Genomic DNA, 27,848 nt, shown 5'->3' with positions numbered 1-27,848 from the left:
TTCCGTCATAACTGTGAATTTATTGAAAAAAAGTAAGAATTACAGGGGTGAATTATGAAAAACATATCCCATCCCAGTCGTCCTCTGGAATAATGGACATTCTAGAGTAATAATTACATAACCAACGTTCTCTAGTAATACTACTGCAAATAGTGCTTAACTAATCTACCCCATGTTATTCCATATCACCTTCTAACTAATCTACCCCATGTTATTCCACATCACCTTCTAACTAATCTACCCCATGTTATTCCACATCACCTTCTAACTAATCTACCCCATGTTATTCCATATCACCTTCTAACTAATCTACCCCATGTTATTCCACATCACCTAATTAATCTACCCCATGTTATTCCACATCACCTTCTAACTAATCTACCCCATGTTATTCCACATCACCTTCTAACTAATCTACCCCATGTTATTCCACATCACCTTCTAACTAATCTACCCCATGTTATTCCACATCACCTAATTAATCTACCCCATGTTATTCCACATCACCTTCTAACTAATCTACCCCATGTTATTCCACATCACCTTCTAACTAATCTACCCCATGTTATTCCATATCACCTTCTAACTAATCTACCCCATGTTATTCCATATCACCTTCTAACTAATCTACCCCATGTTATTCCACATCACCTTCTAACTAATCTACCCCATGTTATTCCATATCACCTTCTAACTAATCTACCCCATGTTATTCCATATCACCTTCTAACTAATCTACCCCATGTTATTCCACATCACCTTCTAACTAATCTACCCCATGTTATTCCACATCACCTTCTAACTAATCTACCCCATGTTATTCCACATCACCTTCTAACTAATCTACCCCATGTTATTCCACATCACCTTCTAACTAATCTACCCCATGTTATTCCATATCACCTTCTAACTATTCTACCCCATGTTATTCCACATCACCTTCTAACTAATCTACCCCATGTTATTCCACATCACCTTCTAACTAATCTACCCCATGTTATTCCACATCACCTAACTAATCTACCCCATGTTATTCCACATCACCTAACTAATCTACCCCATGTTATTCCATATCACCTTCTAACTAATCTACCCCATGTTATTCCACATCACCTAACTAATCTACCCCATGTTATTCCATATCACCTTCTAACTAATCTACCCCATGTTATTCCACATCACCTTCTAACTAATCTACCCCATGTTATTCCATATCACCTTCTAACTAATCTACCCCATGTTATTCCATATCACCTTCTAACTAATCTACCCCATGTTATTCCATATCACCTAACTAATCTACCCCATGTTATTCCATATCACCTTCTAACTAATCTACCCCATGTTATTCCACATCACCTTCTAACTAATCTACCCCATGTTATTCCATATCACCTTCTAACTAATCTACCCCATGTTATTCCACATCACCTTCTAACTAATCTACCCCATGTTATTCCACATCACCTAACTAATCTACCCCATGTTATTCCACATCACCTTCTAACTAATCTACCCCATGTTATTCCACATCACCTAACTAATCTACCCCATGTTATTCCATATCACCTTCTAACTATTCTACCCCATGTTATTCCATATCACCTTCTAACTAATCTACCCCATGTTATTCCACATCACCTTCTAACTATTCTACCCCATGTTATTCCACATCACCTTCTAACTAATCTACCCATGTTATTCCACATCACCTTCTAACTAATCTACCCCATGTTATTCCACATCACCTAACTAATCTACCCCATGTTATTCCACATCACCTTCTAACTAATCTACCCCATGTTATTCCACATCACCTAACTAATCTACCCCATGTTATTCCATATCACCTTCTAACTATTCTACCCCATGTTATTCCATATCACCTTCTAACTAATCTACCCCATGTTATTCCACATCACCTTCTAACTATTCTACCCCATGTTATTCCACATCACCTTCTAACTAATCTACCCATGTTATTCCACATCACCTTCTAACTAATCTACCCCATGTTATTCCACATCACCTAACTAATCTACCCCATGTTATTCCATATCACTTTTTTAGCCCCTAACATTGAAAATTTCAAGCAAAATCACATATTTACAGATTGATTTGTACAGCGGTATATCAAAGCGCATTGCTTTCCTGAAATGCAAGGCACTTAAAGATTTACCAGACTTTGGCAAGGCATTAACATACAGTAATCTACAGAATGATTAACCAGTCCGTTCTCGTGCCGTCATTTATACGGAATCCAAAAAAACATGCACTCGCTGATGAATCACATGACTGACGACCTGTAGACAGGGCATTAACACCTCAACAGTTAATCAACAGATGATTCTGTCAAAGGTGTACGAAGCATCACAGTGTGAACCCTTAATCAATATCGTTATTGATCAGCTCCCTCTAAGGTCCAGGGTACTCAAATACTGCTGCAGCTCCCATCCCTGTTCCGATACACATGGACACCACGCCATAGGCCCTGGGGAACACAACATGAAACAAGGCTAGGGATGAGAATACTTTCTAGACTATATAGTAGATATAAGAGGAAATACGATTGAGGATTCGATGAGACTAGACATATCTTTACCTCCTGCCCCTGCGTTTGAGTTCGTTGAGCAGGGTGACAACCTGACGGGCCCCGGTGCAGCCCAGAGGGTGACCCAGGGCGATGGCACCTCCGTTCGGGTTCACCTTCTCCATGGCGATCCCCAGCTTCTCCACGCAATACACAGCCTGGGACACGCATAGTAAAAACAGTCAAAAGTTTTGACACACATACTCATTCAAGGATTTATCTTTTTTTCTACATTGTACATTGGCCTGAAGACAGGAACAAGTCCCGCTATGACCTCCGCAGAGTCATCAAACGAGCAAAAGGACAATATGGGAATAAAGTGGAATCATATTACACAGGCTCTGATGCTCACCACGTGGCAGGGGGCTACAGTGCATTATGGATTACAGAGGAAGACCCAGCCGTGATCAGCCCAACGATGCCTCGCTACCTGACCAACTCAATGCATTTTATGGACGCTTTGACAAGAAACATATTGAGCTGGTTGTGAGAGCCCTGGGTGACCTCGCTCTCTGAGGCCGACGTGAGAAGTGTCTTTAATCAGGTCAACACCCTCATAACAGCTGGCATTCATATTCACGGTAATGTCCAATCTCTCCTTGTCCCAGTCTGTAATGTCCAATCTCTCCTTATCCCAGTCTGTAATCCCCAATCTCTCTTTATCCCAGTCTGTAATCCCCAATCTCTCCTTATCCCAGTCTGTAATCCCCAATCTCTCCTTATCCCAGTCTGTAATCCCCAATCTCTCCTTATCCCAGTCTGTAATCCCCAATCTCTCTTTATCCCAGTCTGTAATCCCCAATCTCTCCTTATCCCAGTCTGTAATCCCCAATCTCTCTTTACCCCAGTCTGTAATCCCCAATCTCTCTTTATCCCAGTCTGTAATCCCCAATCTCTCTTTATCCCAGTCTGTAATCCCCAATCTCTCCTTATCCCAGTCTGTAATCCCCACGTTTTAGGATGACCACAATCATCCCTGTTCCTAAGAACTCTGAGGCTTCACAGCCACAATGACTACCACCCATAGCCCTCACAGCCACAATGACTACCACCCCGTAGCCCTCACAGCCACAAACCACCCTGTAGCCCTCACAGTCACAATGACTACCACCCGTAGCCCTCACAGCCACAAACCACCCTGTAGCCCTCACAGCCACAATGACTACCACCCTGTAGCCCTCGCAGCCACAATGACTACCACCCCGTAGCCCTCACAGCCACAAACCACCCTGTAGCCCTCACAGCCACAACCCACCCTGTAGCCCTCACAGCCACAATGACTACCACCCTGTAGCCCTCACAGCCACAAACCACCCTGTAGCCCTCACAGCCACAAACCACCCTGTAGCCCTCACAGCCACAATGACACATCAACTCCATCATCTCAGACATCCTAGACCCACTCCAATTTGCATACCGTCCCAACAGATCCATAGATGACGCAATCTCATTTGCTCTCCACACTGCCCTTTCACACCTAGATAAGAGGAACACCTATGTGAGAATGCTGTTCATTGACTACAGCTCAGTGTTCAACACCATTGTCCCCTCCAAACTCGTCACCAAGCTTAAGACTCTGGGTCTGAACACCTCCCTCTGCAACTGGATCCTGGACTTTCTGGAGGCCGACCCCGGTCGGTGAGGGTAGGTAACATCACCACCATGCTGACCCTCAACACAGGGGCCCCACAGGGGTGTGTGTTTAGTCCCCTCCTGTACTTCCTGTTCAACCTTGACTGCATGGCCACGCCCCAATACCATTATGAACTTCGCTGACGTCACGACGGTGGTAGACCTGATCACCGGCGACGATGAGTCAGCCTACAGGGAGGAGGTCAGTGACCTGGTGGTAGGACCTGATCACCGGCGACGATGAGTCAGCCTACAGGGAGGAGGTCAGTGACCTGGTGGTAGACCTGATCACCGGCGATGATGAGTCAGCCTACAGGGAGGAGGTCAGTGACCTGGTGGTAGACCTGATCACCGGCGACGATGAGTCAGCCTACAGGGAGGAGGTCAGTGACCTGGTGGTAGACCTGATCACCGGCGACGATGAGTCAGCCTACAGGGAGGAGGTCAGTGACCTGGCAGTGTGGTGCCGGAGCAACAGCCTCTCCCTTAACGCCAGCAAGACCAAGAACCTGATCGTGGACTACAGGAAACGGAGAGGCGAGCACGCCCCTTCTACATCAACGGGGCCGCAGTGGAGCAGGAAGACAGCTTCAAGTTCCTCTGTGTCCAAATCACTAAAGACTTAAAATGGTCCAAACACGCACGCAGTCGAGAAGGAGCAACAGGGTCTCTTCCCCTCAGGAGGTGAAAAAGGTTGGCATGGGCCCTCAAATTCTGAAAAGGTTCTCCAGCTGTACTATTGAGAACATATTGTCTGGCTGCATCACTGCTTGGTGTGGCAATAGCACCGGCCTCGATCGCATGACGCTACAGAGGGTTGTGAGGACAGTCCAGTATATTACTGGGGCCGAGCTCCCTGCCATCCAGGACCTTTATATCAGGCGGTGTGAAAAGAAGGCCCGAAAAATCGTCAAAGACCATAACCACCCAAGCCATAGACTATTTTCTCTGCTGCCCACGGCGAGAGGTACCGGTGTAGTCTGACTGCTGCCCACGGCGAGAGGTACCGGTGTAGTCTGACTGGTGCCGCACGGCGAGAGGTACCGGTGTAGTCTGACTGGTGCCGCACGGCGAGAGGTACCGGTGTAGTCTGACTGGTGCCCACGGCGAGAGGTACCGGTGTAGTCTGACTGGTGCCCACGGCGAGAGGTACCGGTGTAGTCTGACTGGTGCCCACGGCGAGAGGTACCGGTGTAGTCTGACTGGTGCCCACGGCGAGAGGTAACGGTGTAGTCTGACTGGTGCCCACGGCGAGAGGTAACGGTGTAGTCTGACTGGTGCCCACGGCGAGAGGTACCGGTGTAGTCTGACTGGTGCCCACGGCGAGAGGTACCGGTGTAGTCTGACTGGTGCCGCACGGCGAGAGGTAACGGTGTAGTCTGACTGGTGCCCACGGCGAGAGGTAACGGTGTAGTCTGACTGGTGCCCACGGCGAGAGGTACCGGTGTAGTCTGACTGGTGCCCACGGCGAGAGGTACCGGTGTAGTCTGACTGGTGCCCACGGCGAGAGGTACCGGTGTAGTCTGACTGGTGCCCACGGCGAGAGGTACCGGTGTAGTCTGACTGGTGCCCACGGCGAGAGGTACCGGTGTAGTCTGACTGGTGCCCACGGCGAGAGGTACCGGTGTAGTCTGACTGGTGCCCACGGCGAGAGGTGCGTTTTTCTGGATTTTGTTGTTGTTATTCTGTCTCTCACTGTTCAAATAAACCATTAAAATTATAGACTGATCATTTCTTTGTCAGTGGGCAAACGTACAAAATCAGCAGGGGATCAAATACTTTTTCCCCCTCACTGTATCTACCTCCATCACTCCAGTATCCCTGTCCCCTTCCCCCTATACATATCTACCTCCATCACTCCAGTATCCCTGTCCCCTTCCCCCTATACATATCTACCTCCATCACTCCAGTATCCCTGTCCCCTTCCCCCTATACATATCTACCTCCATCACTCCAGTATCACTGTCTCCTTCCCCCTATACATATCTACCTCCATCACTCCAGTATCCCTGTCCCCTTCCCCCTATACATATCTACCTCCATCACTCCAGTATCCCTGTCCCCTTCCCCCTATACATATCTACCTCCATCACTCCAGTATCCCTAACCCCTTCCCCCTATACATATCTACCTCCATCACTCCAGTATCCCTGTCCCCTTCCCCCTATACATATCTACCTCCATCACTCCAGTATCCCTGTACATTGTTAATATGGTACTGGAACTGACTTTTTAAATAATTTCCTATTTATAGTATGCTTACTTATTGTGTATTTCATATTATTTTGTGTTTTTTTCCTAGTAATACATTGTTATTGATTATTGATTGTTGGGTTTTGAGTTTGCAAGAAAGGCATTTCACTTGTGCATGTGACATTAAAACCATCACACTAGGTCTTTGGTTTTCACCAGACATAAATGGGACCCATGTCGTCCAAAAAGTTAGACTTTTGACTCATCTGTCCATAGAACGTTCTTCCAAGAGTCTTGATGATCATCCAGGTGTGTTTTGGTAAACTTGAGTCAACTTTCTGAACGAGATGGGTCCCATTATGTCTGGCGAAAACCAACCACCGCATTCCACATACCAACGGATTAAATAAAAATGTAAAATCCTCCTTACTCCATTTGCACACACTATTCGGCGCCGACAGAGATGGCCGCCTCGCTCACGTTCTCAGGAAACTATGCAGTATTTTGTTTTTTTAATGTATTATCTCTTACATTGTTACCCCAAGAAATCTTAACTTTGATTACATATACAGTCAGGAGGAACTATTGGATATAAGAGCAACGTCAACTTACTAACATTACGACCAGGAATACTACTTTCCCGAAGCAGATCCTCTGTTTGGCCCACCACCCAGGACAATGGATCGGATCCCAGCCGGCGAGCCAAAACAACGGCGCAACAGGAGAGGCAGAAGAAGCGGTCTTCTGGTCAGGCTCCGTAGACGGGCACATTGCGCACCGCTCCCGAGTTTACTACTCACCAACGTCCAGTCTCTTGACGACAAGGTAGACAAAATCCGAGCAAGGGTTGCCTTCCAGAGAGACATCAGAGATTGTAACATTCTTTGTTTCACGGAAACATGGCTCACTCAGGATACACTATCTGAGTCGGTACAGCCACCTGGTTTCTTCACGCATCGCGCTGACAGAAACAAACATCTCTCTGGTTAGAAGAAGGTTGGGGGTGGATGCCTTATGATTAACGAGTCGTGGTGTGATCATAACAACATACAGGAACTCAAGTCCTTTTGTTCACCTGACCTAGAATTCCTCTCTATCAAATGTCGACCGCATTATCTACCTAGAGAATTCTCTTCGATTATAATCACAGTCATGTATATTCCCCCCAAGCAGACACATCGATGGCCCTGAAAGAATTTCATTGGACTCTGTAAACTGGAAACCACATATCCTGAGGCTGCATTCATCGTAGCGGGGGATTTTAACAAGGCTAATCTGAAAACAAGACTCCCTAAATTTTATCAGTATATCAAATGCGTTACCCGGGTGGAAAAATCCTGGACCATTGTTACTCTAACTTCCGCGACGCCTACAAAGCCCTGCCCCGCCCTCCTATCGGAAAATCTGACCACGACTCCATTTTGTTGCTCCCAGCCTATAGACATAAACTAAAACAGGAAATGCCCATGCTCAGGTCTGTTCAATGCTGGTCCGACCAATTTGATTCCATGCTTCAAGATTGCTTCGATCACGTGGACTGGGATATGTTCCACATAGCGTCGGACAATAACATTGATGAATACGCTGATTCGGTGAGCGAGTTTATTAGCAAGTGCATCGGTGATGTTGTACCCACAGCGTCTATTAAAACCTTCCCCAACCAGAAACCAAGGATTGATTGCAGCATTTGTGCAAAACTGAAAGAGCGAACCACTGCTTTTAATCAGGGCAAGGTGACCGGAAACATGACCGAATACAAACAGTATAGCTATTCCCTCCGCAAGGCAATCAAACAAGCTAAGCGTCAATATAGAGACAAAGTAGAGTCGCAATTCAACGGCTCCCACATGAGAGGTATGTGGCAGGGTCTACAGTCAATCACGGACTACAAAAAGAAAACCAGCCCCGTCGCGGACCACGATGTCCTGCTCCCAGACAAACTAAACAACTTCTTTGCTCGCTTTGAGGTCACTACAGTGCCAACGACACTGTCCGCTACCAAAACCTGCGGGCTCTCCTTCACTGCAGCCAACGTGAGTAAAACATTTAAACGTGTTAACCCTCGCAAGGCTGCAGGCCCAGACGGCATCCCCGGGCGCATCCTCAGCGCATGAGCAGACCAACTGGCTTGTGTGTTTACGGACATATAAGGCTCTCCAGAGGGTAGTGAGGTCTGCACAACGCATCACCGGGGGCAAACTACCTGCCCTCCAGGACACCTACACCACCCGCTGTCACAGGAAGGCCTAAAAGATCATCAAGGTCATCAGCCACCCGAGCCACTGCCTGTTCACCCCGCTATCATCCAGAAGGCGAGGTCAGTACAGGTGCATCAAAGCTGGGTCCGAGGCTGAAAAACAGCTTCTATCTCAAGGCCATCAGACTGTTAAACAGCCATCACTAACATAGAGTGGCTGCTGCCTACATGCCGACTCATTTCTAGCCACTTTAATAATTATGAATTTGATGTAATAAATGTATCACTAGTCACATTAAACAATGCCACTTTATATAATGTTTACATACATTACTCATCCCATATGTATATACTGTACTCTATACCATCTACTGCATCTTGCCTATGCCGTTCGGCCATCGCTCATCCATATATATTTTTATGTACATATTCTTATTCATTCCTTTACACTTGTATATAAGGTAGTTGTTGTGGAATTGCTAGATATTACTGCACGGTCAGAACTAGAAGCACAAGCATTTCGCTACACTTGCATTAACACCTGCTAACCATGTGTATGTGACAAATTTGATATATATAGATTTTTGTATTGCGTTATTGACTGTGCTTTTGTTTAACTCTGGGTTGTTGTTTTTGTCACACTGCTTTGCTTTATCTTGGCCAGGTCGCAGTTGTAAATGAGAACTTGTTCTCAACTGGCCTACCTGGTTAAATAAAGGTGAAATAAAACAATTTTAAATAAACCTTTGTTGGCATAATTGATCTCTTTCAGGCAGAGAGTACACCTGGCATACCCCTTTATATCCACTGTATTGAAGAAGTGAGAAAGAGAAAGTGTGTGGTGTTCCTTTCACCTCTATAGAGGCGTTTAAGCCAGGCCCAGCTACACTGGTTTAACAAGCAACGCCTCATTCTCACCTCATTCTCTCATTCTGAAAATGAACCACATACTGTAGAGGGAAAACATCAGTTCACATGTTGTCACGTCCTGACCAGTAATAACATTATTTGCTATTGTAGTTTGGTCAGGACGTGGCAGAGGGTATTTAGTTTATGTGTGTCAGGGGTGATGGTTTATGTAGTGGGGTGTTTGATTTATGATTTCCGGGTTTTTTGGTCACTTATATATGTTAGTTTATTTCTATGTTCTTTCTAGTTAGTCTGTTTCTATGTGTAGTTAATTGGGGTGTGGACTCTCAATTGAAGGGTTGTCTAGTTGCCTTTGATTGAGAGTCCTATATATTAGGGTGTGTTTGTGATTTGTGGGAGGTTGTTTCTTGTTTTGCCTGACAAGACTGTTGTTGTTGTTGGTGCGTTCTTCGTTTTGTTGTTCTCTTTGGTTTAAAATAAAATATCAAGATGAGCATCCACATTCCCTGCTGCGTTTTGGTCCTCTATTCCCGACGACGACCGTGACACATGTAGTGGTTAGTTCTTTACCTAGTTAACATGTCACACAGATCGCCAGGATCCAGTAAGCAAAACTAATGCATTATAACTTGATCAGATCTACACAAATCACGTAGGTCACCTATTTTGGATTAAAAACACAGAATTTCGCCTAAAAAGGTTACTAGTTTGCATCCCTGATTAATGGATATATCCAAAGAAATGGCAATAGAAACAAAGGTAAAACAAAGTAGTTTGCAGTTATTTCAGCTGCTGGATGTGATTGTGTGTTAGTTTTAGTTGGCTAGCAAAGGATAAGTAACGTTAGTCTTAACCTAGCTATCCTCTATAATTATCTTATTGACTTGACAATCAGCTGGCTTTTGCCTATTTATAAATGATTTAATAAATCATAATTTATTGTTGAAGTTCTTGTCTCTCGGGGTGGCAGGTACCCTAGTGGTTAGAGCGTTGGGCCAGAAACCGAAAGGTTGCTGGATCAAATCACCGAGCTGACAAGGTAAAGATCTGTCGTTCTGCCCGAGCAAGGCAGTTAACCCACTGTTCCCCGGGTGCCGAAGACGTGGATGTCGATTAAGGCAGCCCCCCCACACCTCTCTGATTCAGAGGTTGGGTTAAATGCATTCAGTTGTACAACTGACCTTTACAAGGTTGTTTTTACAGTTGAAACTTGTTTTAAATGCAAAGAAAACACATTTTATGATTTTTTTATAGGTCCAAAAAGTTGGTTGAATATACCCTTGCACTTACGAGCTTAGATGGCTCTCGAATTAATCACATCTCTGCATATAAATACTTAGGGATATGGCTGGGTGATAAACTGTCTTTTAAAATGCATGTTGACAAACTTTGTAACCGGTAAAGATCAAGCTAGGCTTCCTCTATAGAAACAGGACACGTTTGTCCTCTACAAATTGAAGACAAATTGTGCAAGCTACTTTTATGTCTGTTATAGATTATGGGGATATTATTTACATGCATGCTACAGCATCAACGCTTAAATTGGCTGGATGCTACTTATCATTGCTCATTTAGGTTTATTATGGGTGCGAGCTACAGAACTCACCACTGTGTGTTATATCAACACGTGGGGTTGGACTTCGCTGTCCGTGAGACGAGAACAACATGTTTGTCTATAAAGCACTTCTGAATAAGCTACCTTCTTATCATCACTTATCAACATTATAATTCATAAAACCAGATCTCAAGCATGGATTACACTTGAGGTCCCTGAGATCTCCAAAGAGTTGGGTATGGCTGCCTTTTCCTGTTCCTGTTCTCCTCAACATGCATCTTGCCTATGGATTAGCCTGTTGACCAAACTTAAACTTCAGACTCTTGTCCCCCATTTGAAACATTTATTGGAGAATTTCTATTTTTGCATTGCTTGTAACCGCTTTGGGTAATGTAAGTTCTTGTCCTGTTAGGTGAATAACCTACAGTTGAAGTCAGTAGTTTACATACACCTTAGCCAAATACATTTAAACTCAGTTTTTCACAATTCCTGACATTTAATCCTAGTAAAAAATCCCTGTCTTAGGTCAGTTAGGATCACCACTTTATTTTAAGAATGTGAAATGTCAGAATAATAGTAGAGAGAATGATTTATTTCAGCTTTTATTTCATCACATTCCTAGTGGGTCAGAAGTGTACATACACTCAATTAGTATTTGGTAGCATTGCCTTTAAATTGTTTAACTTGGGTCAAACATTTTGGGTAGCCTTCCACAAGCTTCCCACAATAAGTTGGGTGAATTTTGGCCTGTGTAACTGAGTCAGGTTTGTAGGCCTCTTTGCTCGCACACGCTTTTTCAGTTCTGCCCACACATTTTCTAAAGGATTGAGGTCAGGGCTTTGTAATGGCCACTCCAATACCTTGACTTTGTTGTCCTTAAGCCATTTTGCCACAACTTTGGAAGTATGCTTGGGGTCATTGTCCATTTGGAAGACCCATTTGCGACCAAGCTTTAACTTCCTGACTGATGTCTTGAGATGTTGCTTCAATATATCCACTTAATTTTCCGTCCTCATGATGCCATCTATTTTGTGAAGTGCACCAGTCCCTCCTGCAGCAAAGCACCCCCACAACATGATGCTGCCACCGCCGTGCTTCACGGTTGGGATGGTGTTCTTCGGCTTGCAAGCCTCCCCCTTTTTCCTCCAAACATTACAATGGTCATTATTGCCAAACAGTTCTATTTTTGTTTCATCAGACCAGAGGACATTTCTCCAAAAAGTACGATCTTTGTCCCCATGTGCAGTTGTAAACCGTAGTCTGGCTTTTTTATGGCGGTTTTGGAGCAGTGGCTTCTTCCTTGCTGAGCGGCCTTTCAGGTTATGTTGATATAGGACTCGTTTTACTGTGGATATAGATACTTTTGAACCTGTTTCCTCCAGCATCTTCACAAGGTCCTTTCCTGATGTTCTGGGATTGATTTCCACTTTTCACACCAAAGTACGTTCATCTCTAGGAGACAGAATGCATCTCCTTCCTGAGCGGTATGACGGCTGCGTGGTCCCATGGTGTTTATACTTGCGTACTATTGTTTGTACAGATGAACGTGGTACCTTCAGGCGTTTGAAAATTGCTCCCAAGGATGAAGCAGACTTGAGGTCTACAATTTTCTTTCTGAGGTCTTGGCTGATTTCTTTTGATTTTCCCATGATGTCAAGCAAAGAGGCACTGAGTTTTAAGGTAGGCCTTGAAATACATCCACAGGTACACCTCCAAATTAGCCAATCAGAAGCTTCTAAAGCCATGACATCATTTTCTGGAATTTTCCAAGCTGTTTAAAGGCAGTCAACTTAGTGTATGTAAACTTCTGACCCACTGGAATTGTGATGCAGTGAATTATAAGTGAAATAATCTGTCGATAAAGAATTGTTGGAAAAATGACTTGTGTCATGCACAAAGTAGATGTCCAAACCGACTTGCCAAAACTATAGTTTGTTAACATGAAATTTGTGGAGTGGTTGAAAAACGAGTTTTAATGAGTACAACCTAAGTGCATGTAAACTTCCGACTTCAACTGCATGTGTAAATGTAACAATATGCTGTTGTATTTTTTTGTGTTATCTGTGATCATTTTGTTTTGTTTGTCTTGTGCAATTTCTTAATCATTGTACCTAAACTGTATGTGTAAACATGTAAACATATGCAGGGCCCAGCTGTAAAAGAGACCTTGGTCTCAGTCTGCGTTCCTTGTTGAAATAAAGGTATAGTTATTTAACGAGGCAAGTCAGTTAAGAACAAATTCTTATTTACAACGACGGACTACCGGGGGAACAGTGAGTTAACTGCCTTGTTCAGGGGCAGAACGACAGAACGATAATTATAACAGGTATCCCCCTTTCCTTTCATCATCATCGAACCTCAGCTAGGTAGCTAAATGCCAATGATTTGTTTAGCATAGCAACGCGGAATGAATAGAACGAACGACTGGATCAAAACATGAGAATAGAATTAGAGATCAGCCTGTTGCTTAGCGACTTCAGAACCAACAACTGGCTTTTGCCCGGACAATATCATCTTGTATAAGGATGAAATCAAAATTATTTACTCATTAAAATGACTTTTTTTTTTTTTTTATAAAAAAAAACATGTAGTTCGTCTTCTTTTAAATAGGTTGAAAACCGTTATTATAAAAGCAATTAAGGCCCTTGAAACTTAGAGAGGAACAAGGCTGTCTGTCTGTGTCCTAAGTACTACAACTCTATACAGAGACTCACCTGGCTGGCGAACGCCTCGTTGATTTCAAACACATCAATATCAGCTACAGTCAGACCTGAGGAGATGACGGATTTCGTTAAAGACCCTTTTAGCAGAACAGATAAATCATAAGGTGTCCGGCGTCCCAGAACCGCTACCCAGAACCACATGTCATGTGTACGAACATACAGAACACGTCCATGTGGATCCAAACTCTAAAGATCTGGAGTGGTCTGTACTCACCGGCCTGCCTCAGAGCAGCAGGGATGGCATAGGCTGGTCCGATACCCATGACGTCAGGGGGTACTCCCACCACCGCACTGGCCTTCAGCACCCCCAGGACTGGCAGAGACAGGGACTCCACCACGGACCTCCTGCCAACCAGCACCGCTGCTGCACCGTCACTCACCTGGCTGGAGTTACCTGGACCAGGGGAGAGGACCACATCAGCTGGGGCAGAGAGATGGAGTGTGTGTGTGTGTGTGTGTGTGTGTGTGTGTGTGTGTGTGTGTGTGTATCTCCCCACCTGCGGTGGTGCTGCCGTCAGGTTTGAAAGCCCCTCGGAGTTTGGTCAGCCCAGCCAGCGTGGTACTGGGCCGGATCCCATCGTCCTTGGTTACGGTAACCGTGCGTTCAGAGCCATCCTCGTCAACAAACTTTGTGGTTACTGGGCAAATCTCCTGGTCAAATATCCCCTGCTTCTGAGCCTGGCTGGCCCTGGGAAGAGGCTGACAGTTACAGGCTGTCTGGAAGAACAGGGCACTGAATACATCTCTAGTGCACTACACGGCTCTGGTCAAAAGTAGTGCACTACACGGCTCTGGTCAAAAGTAGTGCACTACAGGGCTCTGGTCAAAAGTTGTGCACTACAGGGCTCTGGTCAAAAGTAGTGGACTATACGGCTCTGGTCAAAAGTAGTGCACTATAGGGTGCCATTTGGGATGCATGCCATAACTACTGCAGGACAGCGGATAATAGCTCCATGGTAATATAATAACAGAGTGGATAACAGCTCCATGGTAATATAATAACAGAGTGGATAACAGCTCCATGGTAATATAATAACAGAGTGGATAACAGCTCCATGGTAATATAATAACAGAGTGGATAACAGCTCCATGGTAATAACAGAGTGGATAACAGCTCCATGGTAATATAATAACAGAGTGGATAACAGCTCCATGGTAATAACAGAGTGGATAACAGCTCCATGGTAATAACAGAGTGGATAACAGCTCCATGGTAATAACAGAGTGGATAACAGCTCCATGGTAATATAATAACAGAGTGGATAACAGCTCCATGGTAATAACAGAGTGGATAACAGCTCCATGGTAATATAATAACAGAGTGGATAACAGCTCCATGGTAATATAATAACAGAGTGGATAACAGCTCCATGGTAATAACAGAGTGGATAACAGCTCCATGGTAATAACAGAGTGGATAACAGCTCCATGGTAATAACAGAGTGGATAACAGCTCCATGGTAATATAATAACAGAGTGGATAACAGCTCCATGGTAATAACAGAGTGGATAACAGCTCCATGGTAATATAATAACAGAGTGGATAACAGCTCCATGGTAATATAATAACAGAGTGGATAACAGCTCCATGGTAATATAATAACAGAGTGGATAACAGCTCCATGGTAATAACAGAGTGGATAACAGCTCCATGGTAATAACAGAGTGGATAACAGCTCCATGGTAATATAATAACAGAGTGGATAACAGCTCCATGGTAATATAATAACAGAGTGGATAACAGCTCCATGGTAATATAATAACAGAGTGGATAACAGCTCCATGGTAATATAATAACAGAGTGGATAACAGCTCCATGGTAATAACAGAGTGGATAACAGCTCCATGGTAATATAATAACAGAGTGGATAACAGCTCCATGGTAATAACAGAGTGGATAACAGCTCCATGGTAATAACAGAGTGGATAACAGCTCCATGGTAATAACAGAGTGGATAACAGCTCCATGGTAATAACAGAGTGGATAACAGCTCCATGGTAATATAATAACAGAGTGGATAACAGCTCCATGGTAATAACAGAGTGGATAACAGCTCCATGGTAATATAATAACAGAGTGGATAACAGCTCCATGGTAATATAATAACAGAGTGGATAACAGCTCCATGGTAATATAATAACAGAGTGGATAACAGCTCCATGGTAATAACAGAGTGGATAACAGCTCCATGGTAATAACAGAGTGGATAACAGCTCCATGGTAATATAATAACAGAGTGGATAACAGCTCCATGGTAATATAATAACAGAGTGGATAACAGCTCCATGGTAATAACAGAGTGGATAACAGCTCCATGGTAATATAATAACAGAGTGGATAACAGCTCCATGGTAATATAATAACAGAGTGGATAACAGCTCCATGGTAATAACAGAGTGGATAACAGCTCCATGGTAATATAATAACAGAGTGGATAACAGCTCCATGGTAATATAATAACAGAGTGGATAACAGCTCCATGGTAATAACAGAGTGGATAACAGCTCCATGGTAATATAATAACAGAGTGGATAACAGCTCCATGGTAATATAATAACAGAGTGGATAACAGCTCCATGGTAATAACAGAGTGGATAACAGCTCCATGGTAATATAATAACAGAGTGGATAACAGCTCCATGGTAATATAATAACAGAGTGGATAACAGCTCCATGGTAATAACAGAGTGGATAACAGCTCCATGGTATAATAACAGAGTGGATAACAGCTCCATGGTAATATAATAACAGAGTGGATAACAGCTCCATGGTAATAACAGAGTGGATAACAGCTCCATGGTAATATAATAACAGAGTGGATAACAGCTCCATGGTAATATAATAACAGAGTGGATAACAGCTCCATGGTAATATAATAACAGAGTGGATAACAGCTCCATGGTAATATAATAACAGAGTGGATAACAGCTCCATGGTAATATAATAACAGAGTGGATAACAGCTCCATGGTAATATAATAACAGAGTGGATAACAGCTCCATGGAATATAATAACAGAGTGGATAACAGCTCTATGGTAATATAATAACAGAGTGGATAACAGCTCCATGGTAATATAATAACAGAGTGGATAACAGCTCCATGGTAATAACAGAGTGGATAACAGCTCCATGGTAATATAATAACAGAGTGGATAACAGCTCCATGGTAATATAATAACAGAGTGGATAACAGCTCCATGGTAATAACAGAGTGGATAACAGCTCCATGGTAATAACAGAGTGGATAACAGCTCCATGGTAATATAATAACAGAGTGGATAACAGCTCCATGGTAATAACAGAGTGGATAACAGCTCCATGGTAATATAATAACAGAGTGGATAACAGCTCCATGGTATAATAACAGAGTGGATAACAGCTCCATGGAATAATAACAGAGTGGATAACAGCTCCATGGTAATATAATAACAGAGTGGATAACAGCTCCATGGTAATATAATAACAGAGTGGATAACAGCTCCATGGTAATATAATAACAGAGTGGATAACAGCTCCATGGTAATATAATAACAGAGTGGATAACAGCTCCATGGTAATATAATAACAGAGTGGATAACAGCTCCATGGTAATAACAGAGTGGATAACAGCTCCATGGTAATATAATAACAGAGTGGATAACAGCTCCATGGTAAATAATAACAGAGTGGATAACAGCTCCATGGTAATATAATAACAGAGTGGATAACAGCTCCATGGTAATATAATAACAGAGTGGATAACAGCTCCATGGTAATATAATAACAGAGTGGATAACAGCTCCATGGTAATATAATAACAGAGTGGATAACAGCTCCATGGTAATATAATAACAGAGTGGATAACAGCTCCATGGTAATATAATAACAGAGTGGATAACAGCTCCATGGTAATAACAGAGTGGATAACAGCTCCATGGTAATATAATAACAGAGTGGATAACAGCTCCATGGTAATATAATAACAGAGTGGATAACATCTCCATGGTAATATAATAACAGAGTGGATAACAGCTCCATGGAATAATAACAGAGTGGATAACAGCTCCATGGTAATATAATAACAGAGTGGATAATAGCTCCATGGTAATATAATAACAGAGTGGATAACAGCTCCATGGTAATATAATAACAGAGCGGATAACAGCTCCATGGTAATATAATAACAGAGTGGATAACAGCTCCATGGTTATAATAACAGAGTGGATAACAGCTCCATGGTAATATAATAACAGAGTGGATAACAGCTCCATGGTAATATAATAACAGAGTGGATAACAGCTCCATGGTAATATAATAACAGAGTGGATAACAGCTCCATGGTAATAACAGAGTGGATAACAGCTCCATGGTAATAACAGAGTGGATAACAGCTCCATGGTAATATAATAACAGAGTGGATAACAGCTCCATGGTAATAACAGAGTGGATAACAGCTCCATGGTAATAACAGAGTGGATAACAGCTCCATGGTAATATAATAACAGAGTGGATAACAGCTCCATGGTAATATAATAACAGAGTGGATAACAGCTCCATGGTAATATAATAACAGAGTGGATAACAGCTCCATGGTAATATAATAACAGAGTGGATAACAGCTCCATGGTAATATAATAACAGAGTGGATAACAGCTCCATGGTAATAACAGAGTGGATAACAGCTCCATGGTAATATAATAACAGAGTGGATAACAGCTCCATGGTAATATAATAACAGAGTGGATAACAGCTCCATGGTAATATAATAACAGAGTGGATAACAGCTCCATGGTAATATAATAACAGAGTGGATAACAGCTCCATGGATTAATAACAGAGTGGATAACAGCTCCATGGTAATATAATAACAGAGTGGATAACAGCTCCATGGTAATATAATAACAGAGTGGATAACAGCTCCATGGTAATAACAGAGTGGATAACAGCTCCATGGTAATATAATAACAGAGTGGATAACAGCTCCATGGTAATATAATAACAGAGTGGATAACAGCTCCATGGTAATAACAGAGTGGATAACAGCTCCATGGTAATATAATAACAGAGTGGATAACAGCTCCATGGTAATATAATAACAGAGTGGATAACAGCTCCATGGTAATATAATAACAGAGTGGATAACAGCTCCATGGTAATAACAGAGTGGATAACAGCTCCATGGTAATATAATAACAGAGTGGATAACAGCTCCATGGTAATAACAGAGTGGATAACAGCTCCATGGTAATATAATAACAGAGTGGATAACAGCTCCATGGTAATATAATAACAGAATTCTCTTACTTCTGCTGAGAGCTGAAGGCGAATGCATCCTGCTTCTCTCTGGAGACACCGAACCGCTCTGCCACATTCTCTGAGGTGATGCTGCAACACACAGGTTACTATATGGCGACCCCACACCACAGCCCGGGCACATTATCAACACAGACAACAACCCTGCAGTCAGTCCCACAGAGAGACGCTCAATTGATATTCACAGTAGTAGTACAATGTGGTACAGAGAGAGCAGCGACCGATCCCAGGCACTACCCCTGTTACTACGGTTACCACTGTGTTCCACTGTGAGACTAATCGGAGTCAGAATAAATGCTGCATGGGGCAAAGGTCAGAAAAACCTTCTGTATGATTAACTGCTGCTAATGTACTGTGTTCAGGGGAATAACACACCGAGCTAGCATTAAACTGTTCAGAGGAACACTGAGCTAGCATTAAACTGTTCAGAGGAACACTGAGCTAGCATTAAACTGTTCAGAGGAACACTGAGCTAGCATTAAACTTGCAATACCCAACATACATTTCAAATTCTCTGTGAAACTTTCTAATCAGCCTTTGTCAACGACATTGCCGCTAGATTTGTAGATGCAAATCATATAGCCTAGCCATAATTCACATAGCACTATATAGCCTAGCCATAATTCATATAGCATCATATAGCCTAGCCATAATTCACATAGCATCATATAGCCTAGCCCTAATTCACATAGCACCATATAGCCTAGCCATAATTCATATAGCATCATATAGCCTAGCCATAATTCATATAGCATCATATAGCCTAGCCATAATTCATATAGCACTATATAGCCTAGCCATAATTAATATAGCATCATATAGCCTAGCCATAATTCATATAGCATCATATAGCCTAGCCATAATTCATATAGCATCATATAGCCTAGCCATAATTCATATAGCACTATATAGCCTAGCCATAATTCATATAGCACTATATAGCCTAGCCATAATTCACATAGCATCATATAGCCTAGCCATAATTCATATAGCATCATATAGCCTAGCCATAATTCATATAGCATCATATAGCCTAGCCATAATTCATATAGCATCATATAGCCTAGCCATAATTCATATAAATGGTTATGCACAACCTTACCCCATAGGTATGACACAGTCTCTAGCCTTCTCGAAGTCCATAAGTCTAGAGCTCACATCGCCTGGTTCCCCAGCGTCACGCAGCGACATGCTCTCTACTCTGGAGACAAGACAAAATAACAGCAGCCATTTAGGAACCTGGACTGGGTCGGCAGGTTAAAGGTTCAACTTCTATACTGTTCAGGAACCTGGACTGGGTCAGCAGGTTATAGGTTCAACTTCTATACTGTTCAGGAACCTGGACTGGGTCAGCAGGTTAAAGGTTCAACTTCTACACTGTTCAGGAACCTGGACTGGGTCAGCAGGTTAAAGGTTCAACTTCTATACTGTTCAGGAACCTGGACTGGGTCAGCAGGTTAAAGGTTCAACTTCTACACTGTTCAGGAACCTGGACTGGGTCAGCAGGTTAAAGGTTCAACTTCTATACTGTTCAGGAACCTGGACTGGGTCGGCAGGTTAAAGGTTCAACTTCTACACTGTTCAGGAACCTGGACTTTATATTAATAGTGAAACATGATCCATTCTTAAAGGCATACAAGGTTAAAACAGGAGACAATACTAACCCACAGGCCAGACCCATATCATACGACCCACTCCTGATGGCTCCTGGAACATAGAGAGAACACATGTTAACCTAACCAACTCTACCATGGTGGTGTGGCAGTTCCTAAAGGTGGAGCCACACATGAGGGCTAAAGAGTTCATCTAGTTACATAGTACAGTGTTAGTGTGTAGGCCTATGTGGGATTATTACCTGCGATGTTAAACAGAGCCTGTAGACCAGAGGAACACATCCTGTTGACGGTGTAGACAGGGACAGTCTCTGGGAACTCACTAGGAAATAAATACATTCCTGGTTAAAACCATTCAGTGCCATTCTATTTACCTGTTGGTCATATCTAACAGTATGGCAGACTCACCTGAGGAAGTGAGCCACTCTGGCCATGAGAGCACCAGCTCCAGGCTGCAGAACATTACCTAGAGGGCAGAAAAACATTCCTGCTAAAGTATACATTAAACATGACTTACAAACCCTTATCATAGGGGTCTTCTATGGAGGTAGGTAGCCTCTGACTACTCACCCACACAGATGTCTCCTAGTCTCTCAGGTGACAATCCCACATCTACCAGGACCGCTGTCATCACGCAACTCAACAGCTCGTCTGGAGTGGTGTCCTGACAGACAGACAGAACGTTGAGTTACACATGGGTCATCCCACCTCACAAAGGAGAAGAGGATTTGACACCCACCATCTCAGATTGTTCTCAAATAGTTTCTGTAGTTAAAAACAGATACGATTAGCATTTCTGAAACATTATTTTGTTGAAAGATTACACTTTGAGAAATTAAACTAATTGATTGCACCCAAATTGTTTATAGGATTCATATAATATTCAATAACTATATAGTAGCTAAAGTCTGATTTGGACCAAATCCCTTAACAATGATTAAAACACGGTCAGAAGCCACCAATGGACCCTCCAAACCCCACATTAACCCCAACAGCCAGTACAGTGTCAGCTCTCCATGTTTGACCGGTCCATAAAGCTGGGACGTGGAGCATTGTTTGTTCAACATACTGTTTGTATTCTCAGTGAATTTGGTGGTGTGTTTTTTCTTCCTCTTTTCAGATAAATTAGTCATTGAAGTGGTTAGGTTTGTGTCCCATCGCCTTGTGCTGGGGACAATAAAAAGGTCACTCTAAAATGTACCGTTTTGTCACAACACAACGCCACAGATGTCAAGTTGAGGGAGCGTGAAATTGGCATGCTGACCGCAGGTATGTCCACCAGATCTGTTGCCAGAGAATTGCAATGTTCATTTCTCTACCATGAGCCGCATCCAACGTAGTTTTTGAGAATTTGGCAGTACGCCCAACCGGCCTCACAACCACAGTCCACGTGTATGGCGTTGTGTGGGGAGAGCGGTTTACGGATGTCAACAGAGTGCGTCATGGTGGCAGCGGCGTTATGGTATGGGTAGGTATAAACGAACACAATTGCATTTTAACAATGGCAATTTGAATGCACAGAGATACAGTGACGAGATCCTGAGGCCCATTGCCGTTACATTCATCCGCCGCCACCACCTCATGTTTCAGCATGATAATGCACAGCCCCATGTCGCAAGGATCTGTATACAATATCTGGAAGCTGAAAATGTCCAAGTTCTCCAATGGCCTGCATACTCACCAGGCATGCCACCCATTGAGCATGTTTGGGATGCTCTGGATCGACGTGTACGACAGCGTGTTCCAGTTTCCGCAACTTCGCACAGCCATTGAAGAGGAGGGGGACAACATTCCACAGGCCACAATCAACAGCCTGATGGTTACACCAGATACTGACTGGTTTTCTGATCCAAGCCTCTACTTGTTTTTGTATTCCCAGTCATATGAAATCCATAGATTAGTGCCTAACGAATTTACTTCAATTTAAAAATGGTTGAAATTGTTGCATGTTGCGTTTATATTTTTGTTCAGTATAATAAGGCTACAATGTTGTTTGGTTTATTATTTGAACAAATCGCTGAGATTATACAGTGCCTTATTCATATGTCAGACCTGCCAAGTGGATATGTTATCTTGGCAAAGGAGAAATGCCCACTAACAGGGATGTAAACAAATTTGTGCACAACATTTGAGAGAAATAAGCTTTTTGTGCGTCTGGAACATTTCTGGGATCTTTTATTTCAGCTCATGAAACAAACACTTTACATGTTGCGTTTATATTTTGTATTTTTGTTTATGAGTAATAACTACAGATCTACAGATGACGCAATGTCAATCGCACTCCACACTGCCATCTCTCACCTGGACAAGAGGGGAAATAACTACGTGAGAATGATGCTCTACAGCTCAGCGTTCAACAACATTGTCCCCTCCAATCTCATCACCAAGCTTAGGACACTGGGTCTGTACACCACCCTCTGCAACTGGATCCTGTACTTCCTAATGGGCCGACCCCAGGTGGTGAGGGTAGCCAAAAACACCTCTGCCACACTGACCCTCAACACAGGGGCCCCTCAGGGGTGTGTGCTTAGTCCCCTCCTGTACTCCCTGTTCACTGACAACTGCGCGGCCACGCACGACCAATACCGTCATCAAGTTTGCTGACGACACAGCGGTGGTAGGCCTGATCAACAACTCTGATGAGTCAGAGACTTAGCAGTAAGCCCAAGGAGCTGATCGTGGACTACAGGAAAAGGAGGGCCGAACACGCCCCAATCCACATCGACAGTGCTGTAGTGGAGCGGGTCGAGAGCTTCAAGTTCCTTAGCATCCACAACACTAAGGACTTAACGACAGTGCCTCTTCCCCCTCAGAAGGCTGAAAAGATCTGGCATGAGCCCTCGGACCCTCAAAAAAGTTTTACAGTTGCACCAGAAATCATCTTGACTGGCTGATTCACCGTTTGGTATGGCAAAGCGCTACAGAGGGTGGTGCGGACAGCCCAGTACATTACTGGAGCCGAGCTCTCTGCCATCCAAGATCGCTATCAGGCGGTGTCAGAGGAAGGTCCCGAAAAATTGCCAAAGAAAACTGAGGATGGATCAACAACATTGTAGTTACTCCACAATACTAACCTAATTGACAGAGTGAAAAGACAGAATAACAAATATTCCAAAACATGCATCCTGTTTGCAACAAGGCACTAAAGTAATATTGCAAAAAATGGGGCAAAGAAATTAACTTTATGTCCTGAATACGAAGTGTTACGTTTGGGGCAAATTCAACACAACACATCACTGAGTACCACTCTTCATATTTTCAAGCATGGTGGTGGCTGCATCATGTTATGGGTATGCTTGTCATCGGCAAGGACTAGGGAGAAACAGAATGGAGCTAAGCACAGGCAACATCCTAGAATAAAACCTGGATCAGTCTGCTTTCCACCAGACACTGGGACATGAAGCACAGACAACATCCTGGAGGAGAACCTGGTTCTGCTTTCCACCAGACACTGGGACATGAAGCACAGAACAACATCCTAGAGGAGAACCTGGTTCTGCTTTCCACCAGACACTGGGACATGAAGCACAGAACAACATCCTAGAGGAGAACCTGGTTCTGCTTTCCACCAGACACTGGGAGATGAAGCACAGACAACATCCTGGAATAAAACCTGGATCAGTCTACTTTCCACCAGACACTGGGACATGAATTCACCTTTCAGCAGGAGAATAACCTTAAACATAAGGCCAAATCCACACTGGAGTTGCTTCAATCTGATTCTAACATGTATTGACTTAGGGGTTTGAAAACTTATGTAAATGTAATATTTCATTTTCAATACAGATCGCAAAATGTTTTAAAAAACATGTTATCACTGTCATTATAGGGCAGGGATCGCAAACTTTTTTGGCCCACGAACCCATTTTGCTATCTGAAAATTCTGACGAACCCAACCATGTGAAAAAGATTACATAAGTAACAGCCAATGTTTAGTTTATTATTTGGGGCTATGGCAGTCAATTGAAAAACATTCTAACAGTATTTCTGATTGTCTTCTCAACTCACCATCACATATTTTTAAGATGGGGCTATGACAGTCAATTGGGAAAGGGGGGATACCTAGTCAGTTGTACAACTGAATGCCTTCAACTGAAATGCGTCTTCCTCATTTAACCCAACCCCTCTGAATCAGAATAACCAGGGGGGCTGCCTTAATCAACATCCACGTCTTCAGCGCCCAGGGAACAGTGGGTTAACTGCCTTGCTCAGGGGCAGAATGACCGATTTCTACCTTATCAATTGCAAACATAATATATCTTATCTCACCACCACTAATGAGATGGGTGTGGCTTGATGCAGGTCGTCAGAGCTTCTCAAAGTCAGGGGGCGTGGTCGACAGTGAGCACCGCATCTCTGCTGTCACATCCACCCGAGAGCGCCGAATCCACCAGCGACGAGAGCGCCGAATCCACCAGCGACGAGAGCGCCGAATCCACCAGCCGAGAGCGCCGAATCCACCATCGACGAGAGCGCCGAATCCACCAGCGACGAGAGCACCGAATCCACCAGCCGAGAGCACCGAATCCACCAGCCGAGAGCACCGAATCCACCAGCCGAGAGCACCGAATCCACCAGCCGAGAGCACCGAATCCAGCCGACAGCACCGAATCCAGCTAAGAGCACTGAATCCAGATTCACACAGACATGAGCTGGCGAAGGGTAGCCTACCATTCGTTTTATGGTGCTTTTAAGACAACTGGAAACTCTGAAAAATCCAAGGTCAAATCGTTACGTCAGTGATCTTCAGGTCGGAGCTCTAGAAAGAGGCCCAAATTCTCGAGTTGGAATTCCGAGTTGGATGACTGTTCAAAAGATTATTCCCAGTCGGAGCTCGTTTCTTTCCGAGTTCCCAGTTGTTTTGAACTCAGCATTAATGCTCAGAGGTAACGGCAGGGTATTTATTCCCTTTGAGTCAGGAAGCAAAACTCCTTCGTAGTGACCCGTGAATGCGTTGTCTGAAGCATTCGGTCACACGACAGCTCAATCAGCTGTTCAATTTCACTTACCGGCATGTCAACTGGGCCAGGATCACGGTCAAACGGATTGGGAAGAAGTCCCAAAATGCTCTTCCAAGCGTTGGAGATGAGCAGTCATCACTAGTGTGGGACACTGGCTGATGCTCTTTCCTGTTATTTTCTTTACACAGAAAGTCAACCAAGTCTGTTCTTTTTACATCCATTGTGAATAACAACACTCCCCCTCGATACCCACCAAGCCTCGGTGTGAAATACAACCTCGTCGTCCCATATCTCCACAGTTTTGTGAAGAGGTGTAAGCGCAGTGGATGTGGTTTGATGTAGTTTACAATCGAAGTTACATACCGCAGTATATCAGAGTTCTGTGCTCAGCTCTTTTTCCACCAGTTGCTCTCGGTGTATCATACAATGAGTCCATATGGCAGAGGGAGACTCATTCATAACTAGAGTGTAGAGGTCTGCCCACCATCCCGCCATAGATAGAGCCCCTTCTGTGCAAAAGCACACCATTTGATCCCATATGGAATCTGTTTTTCATCAATATAGCCACGGGGCACACTGAACATCCCCTGTGCTGTTTCATGCTGGGGAATCGTGAGACAGAACAATATGTCCTTGTGAATAGCATCCCTCTGACATGTACAGCGAACACAAATCAATGCTTGGGCTTCGACCCTCACAGCTAACGTCCATTAGGAGAGCATCAGCTGGGCAGTTTGAGTCCTTCAGTCAGAGCACTACTTCTTGGTTTGTCAGTTTGATGACGGTCAAGTGCAGTCTTTTCCCTTAGATCATGGGAACTCTCTCAGTGAATTTTATCTTTTAGATTAGAATTATTTTTATTTTTAAGGTTAACCACATTACAATTGATTGAGATACAAAGATATATATATATATATATATATATATTTTAATGTTGTTTTTTTTTTAAGGATTTTGGAAATATTCCTGTGACCACATTTTCATATCTGGCGACCCCACCTCTAGTTTTGGTACTGCTGTTATAGGTGGATGAGATTTCTTAATTTTTTTATCCATTTTGAATTGAGGCTTTAACACAACAAACTGTGGAATAAGTCAGCAGTATGAATACTTTCTGAAGGTAATGTAATGTGTAATGTAATGGACCTGAGTCATGGTCAAGGGATAATGCCGCGTTCATATCAACTGGGAACTCGGGAAAATACGAGGTCAAATCATGACTTTCCAGCTCGGAAAGTCGGAGCTCCAGAAAGAGAAACGCGTTTGGATGATCATTCAAATCGATATTTCCCCAGTTGTTTTGAACGCGACGTAAGTCCTCCTTACCTTGAAAGATCCTTTTTTAGCCTTGCCGAAAGCAGTCCTCAGCCCGTGGACTACCACTATATCATCTGGACTGGCTGATAAAGCTCTACATTCTGCCCCTGAAACAATAGGATCACTGTGGGATTTAAACGTGTTCGGTGGCGATAAATGACCAAAAACTACCTTTACTCTGTGCATTGTGGTGATAAAAATAAGTAAGTAAACGGATACTTTGAAGTTGAACTATCCACAGATATGCAACCACAGTCAAGCCCGTGTAATGCACAAACACTGTCTATTCGCGGGCGTCTACGCAGGAATGGTGAAAGTGTTACAACGGGAGCGTTCGTCATTTCAGCCGACTTTTAAAGGCAAGTCGAGGCTGAGTGATCTACAAATCACCTTGCATCATAAATAACGTGTCAATGTAATTTGTAGATCAGTCAGTCATTTCCATTTTTTCCTATGATACATCCCGGTGTTGATGCTCTCGAACACGACCAATCCCTCTAGACGGTGAACTTTGGTTTCCACTAGTTATTACAGACACAAAGTCCAAATTGGCTGTATCGTAAAAAGTCATGAAAACAAAAATGTGCTTTTTGGTCTTAAATTGAGGTTAGGATTGGGCATAAGGTTAGCAGTGTGGTTAAAGTTATGTATAAAGTTAAACATTAAGATGCATTTAAAAAAAATAGGGGGGGTTTAGGACTTTGTGGTTGTGGTAACTAGTGACGACACTGAACTTTGGCATATTTCCTTGTTACGATAAGCTACGGCAAGTATGGAGGGACGAAATAGATGGGTCTGGTACCGTTTGCATTATACTTTTGGGGAAGGACTGGTGTGCTCAGTAAACGTAATAAACAGCGTCAGTCCCAAATGTAAATGCGCATAATTTCTAGCATATCAAAT

General features: G+C 43.3%; 1 protein-coding gene across 3 annotated transcripts; it reads right to left on the bottom strand.

Moving 5' to 3' along the window:
* acaa1 (acetyl-CoA acyltransferase 1) lies at positions 1–27,416 on the bottom strand. Of its 3 annotated transcripts, XM_045702863.1 has the most exons (16): positions 26,955–27,416; positions 21,238–21,331; positions 21,076–21,133; positions 20,910–20,989; positions 20,719–20,761; positions 20,157–20,255; positions 19,046–19,126; positions 14,258–14,448; positions 13,975–14,154; positions 13,752–13,807; positions 2,603–2,748; positions 2,030–2,491; positions 1,713–1,922; positions 1,537–1,641; positions 367–1,146; positions 1–297 (listed from the first exon to the last, which is right to left on the bottom strand). In XM_045702863.1, the coding sequence occupies exons 1-12, from the start codon at positions 27,129–27,131 to the stop codon at positions 2,416–2,418; spliced, it is 1,281 nt and encodes a 426-aa protein (XP_045558819.1). In that variant the 5' UTR covers positions 27,132–27,416; the 3' UTR covers positions 1–297; positions 367–1,146; positions 1,537–1,641; positions 1,713–1,922; positions 2,030–2,415. The 3 variants fall into 3 exon arrangements, with proteins under 3 accessions (XP_045558819.1, XP_045558821.1, XP_045558820.1); XM_045702865.1 differs by lacking the exon at positions 367–1,146 and having other exon boundaries at positions 1–189; XM_045702864.1 differs by lacking the exons at positions 1–297; positions 367–1,146 and having other exon boundaries at positions 1,526–1,641; positions 1,818–1,922.
* Positions 27,417–27,848: the final 432 nt, after the last annotated feature.

This window comes from Salmo salar, chromosome ssa19 (genome assembly GCF_905237065.1).
Source record: "Salmo salar chromosome ssa19, Ssal_v3.1, whole genome shotgun sequence".
In the NCBI taxonomy this organism is placed as follows: Eukaryota; Metazoa; Chordata; class Actinopteri; order Salmoniformes; family Salmonidae; genus Salmo; species Salmo salar.
This window is presented reverse-complemented; position numbering and strand designations above follow the sequence as displayed.

Excerpts from the sequence above, each read along its gene's own strand:
- acaa1 (XM_045702863.1), bottom strand. The coding sequence starts at position 27,131 with ATGCACAGAGTAAAGGTAGTTTTTGGTCATTTATCGCCACCGAACACG. Across the intron at positions 19,127-20,156 it reads GACTGTGTCATACCTATGGG|CATCACCTCAGAGAATGTGG; the intron begins GTAAGGTTGTGC and ends TGTGTGTTGCAG. Across the intron at positions 2,749-13,751 it reads ACGAGGCGTTCGCCAGCCAG|GCTGTGTATTGCGTGGAGAA; the intron begins GTGAGTCTCTGT and ends TGCGTGTCCCAG.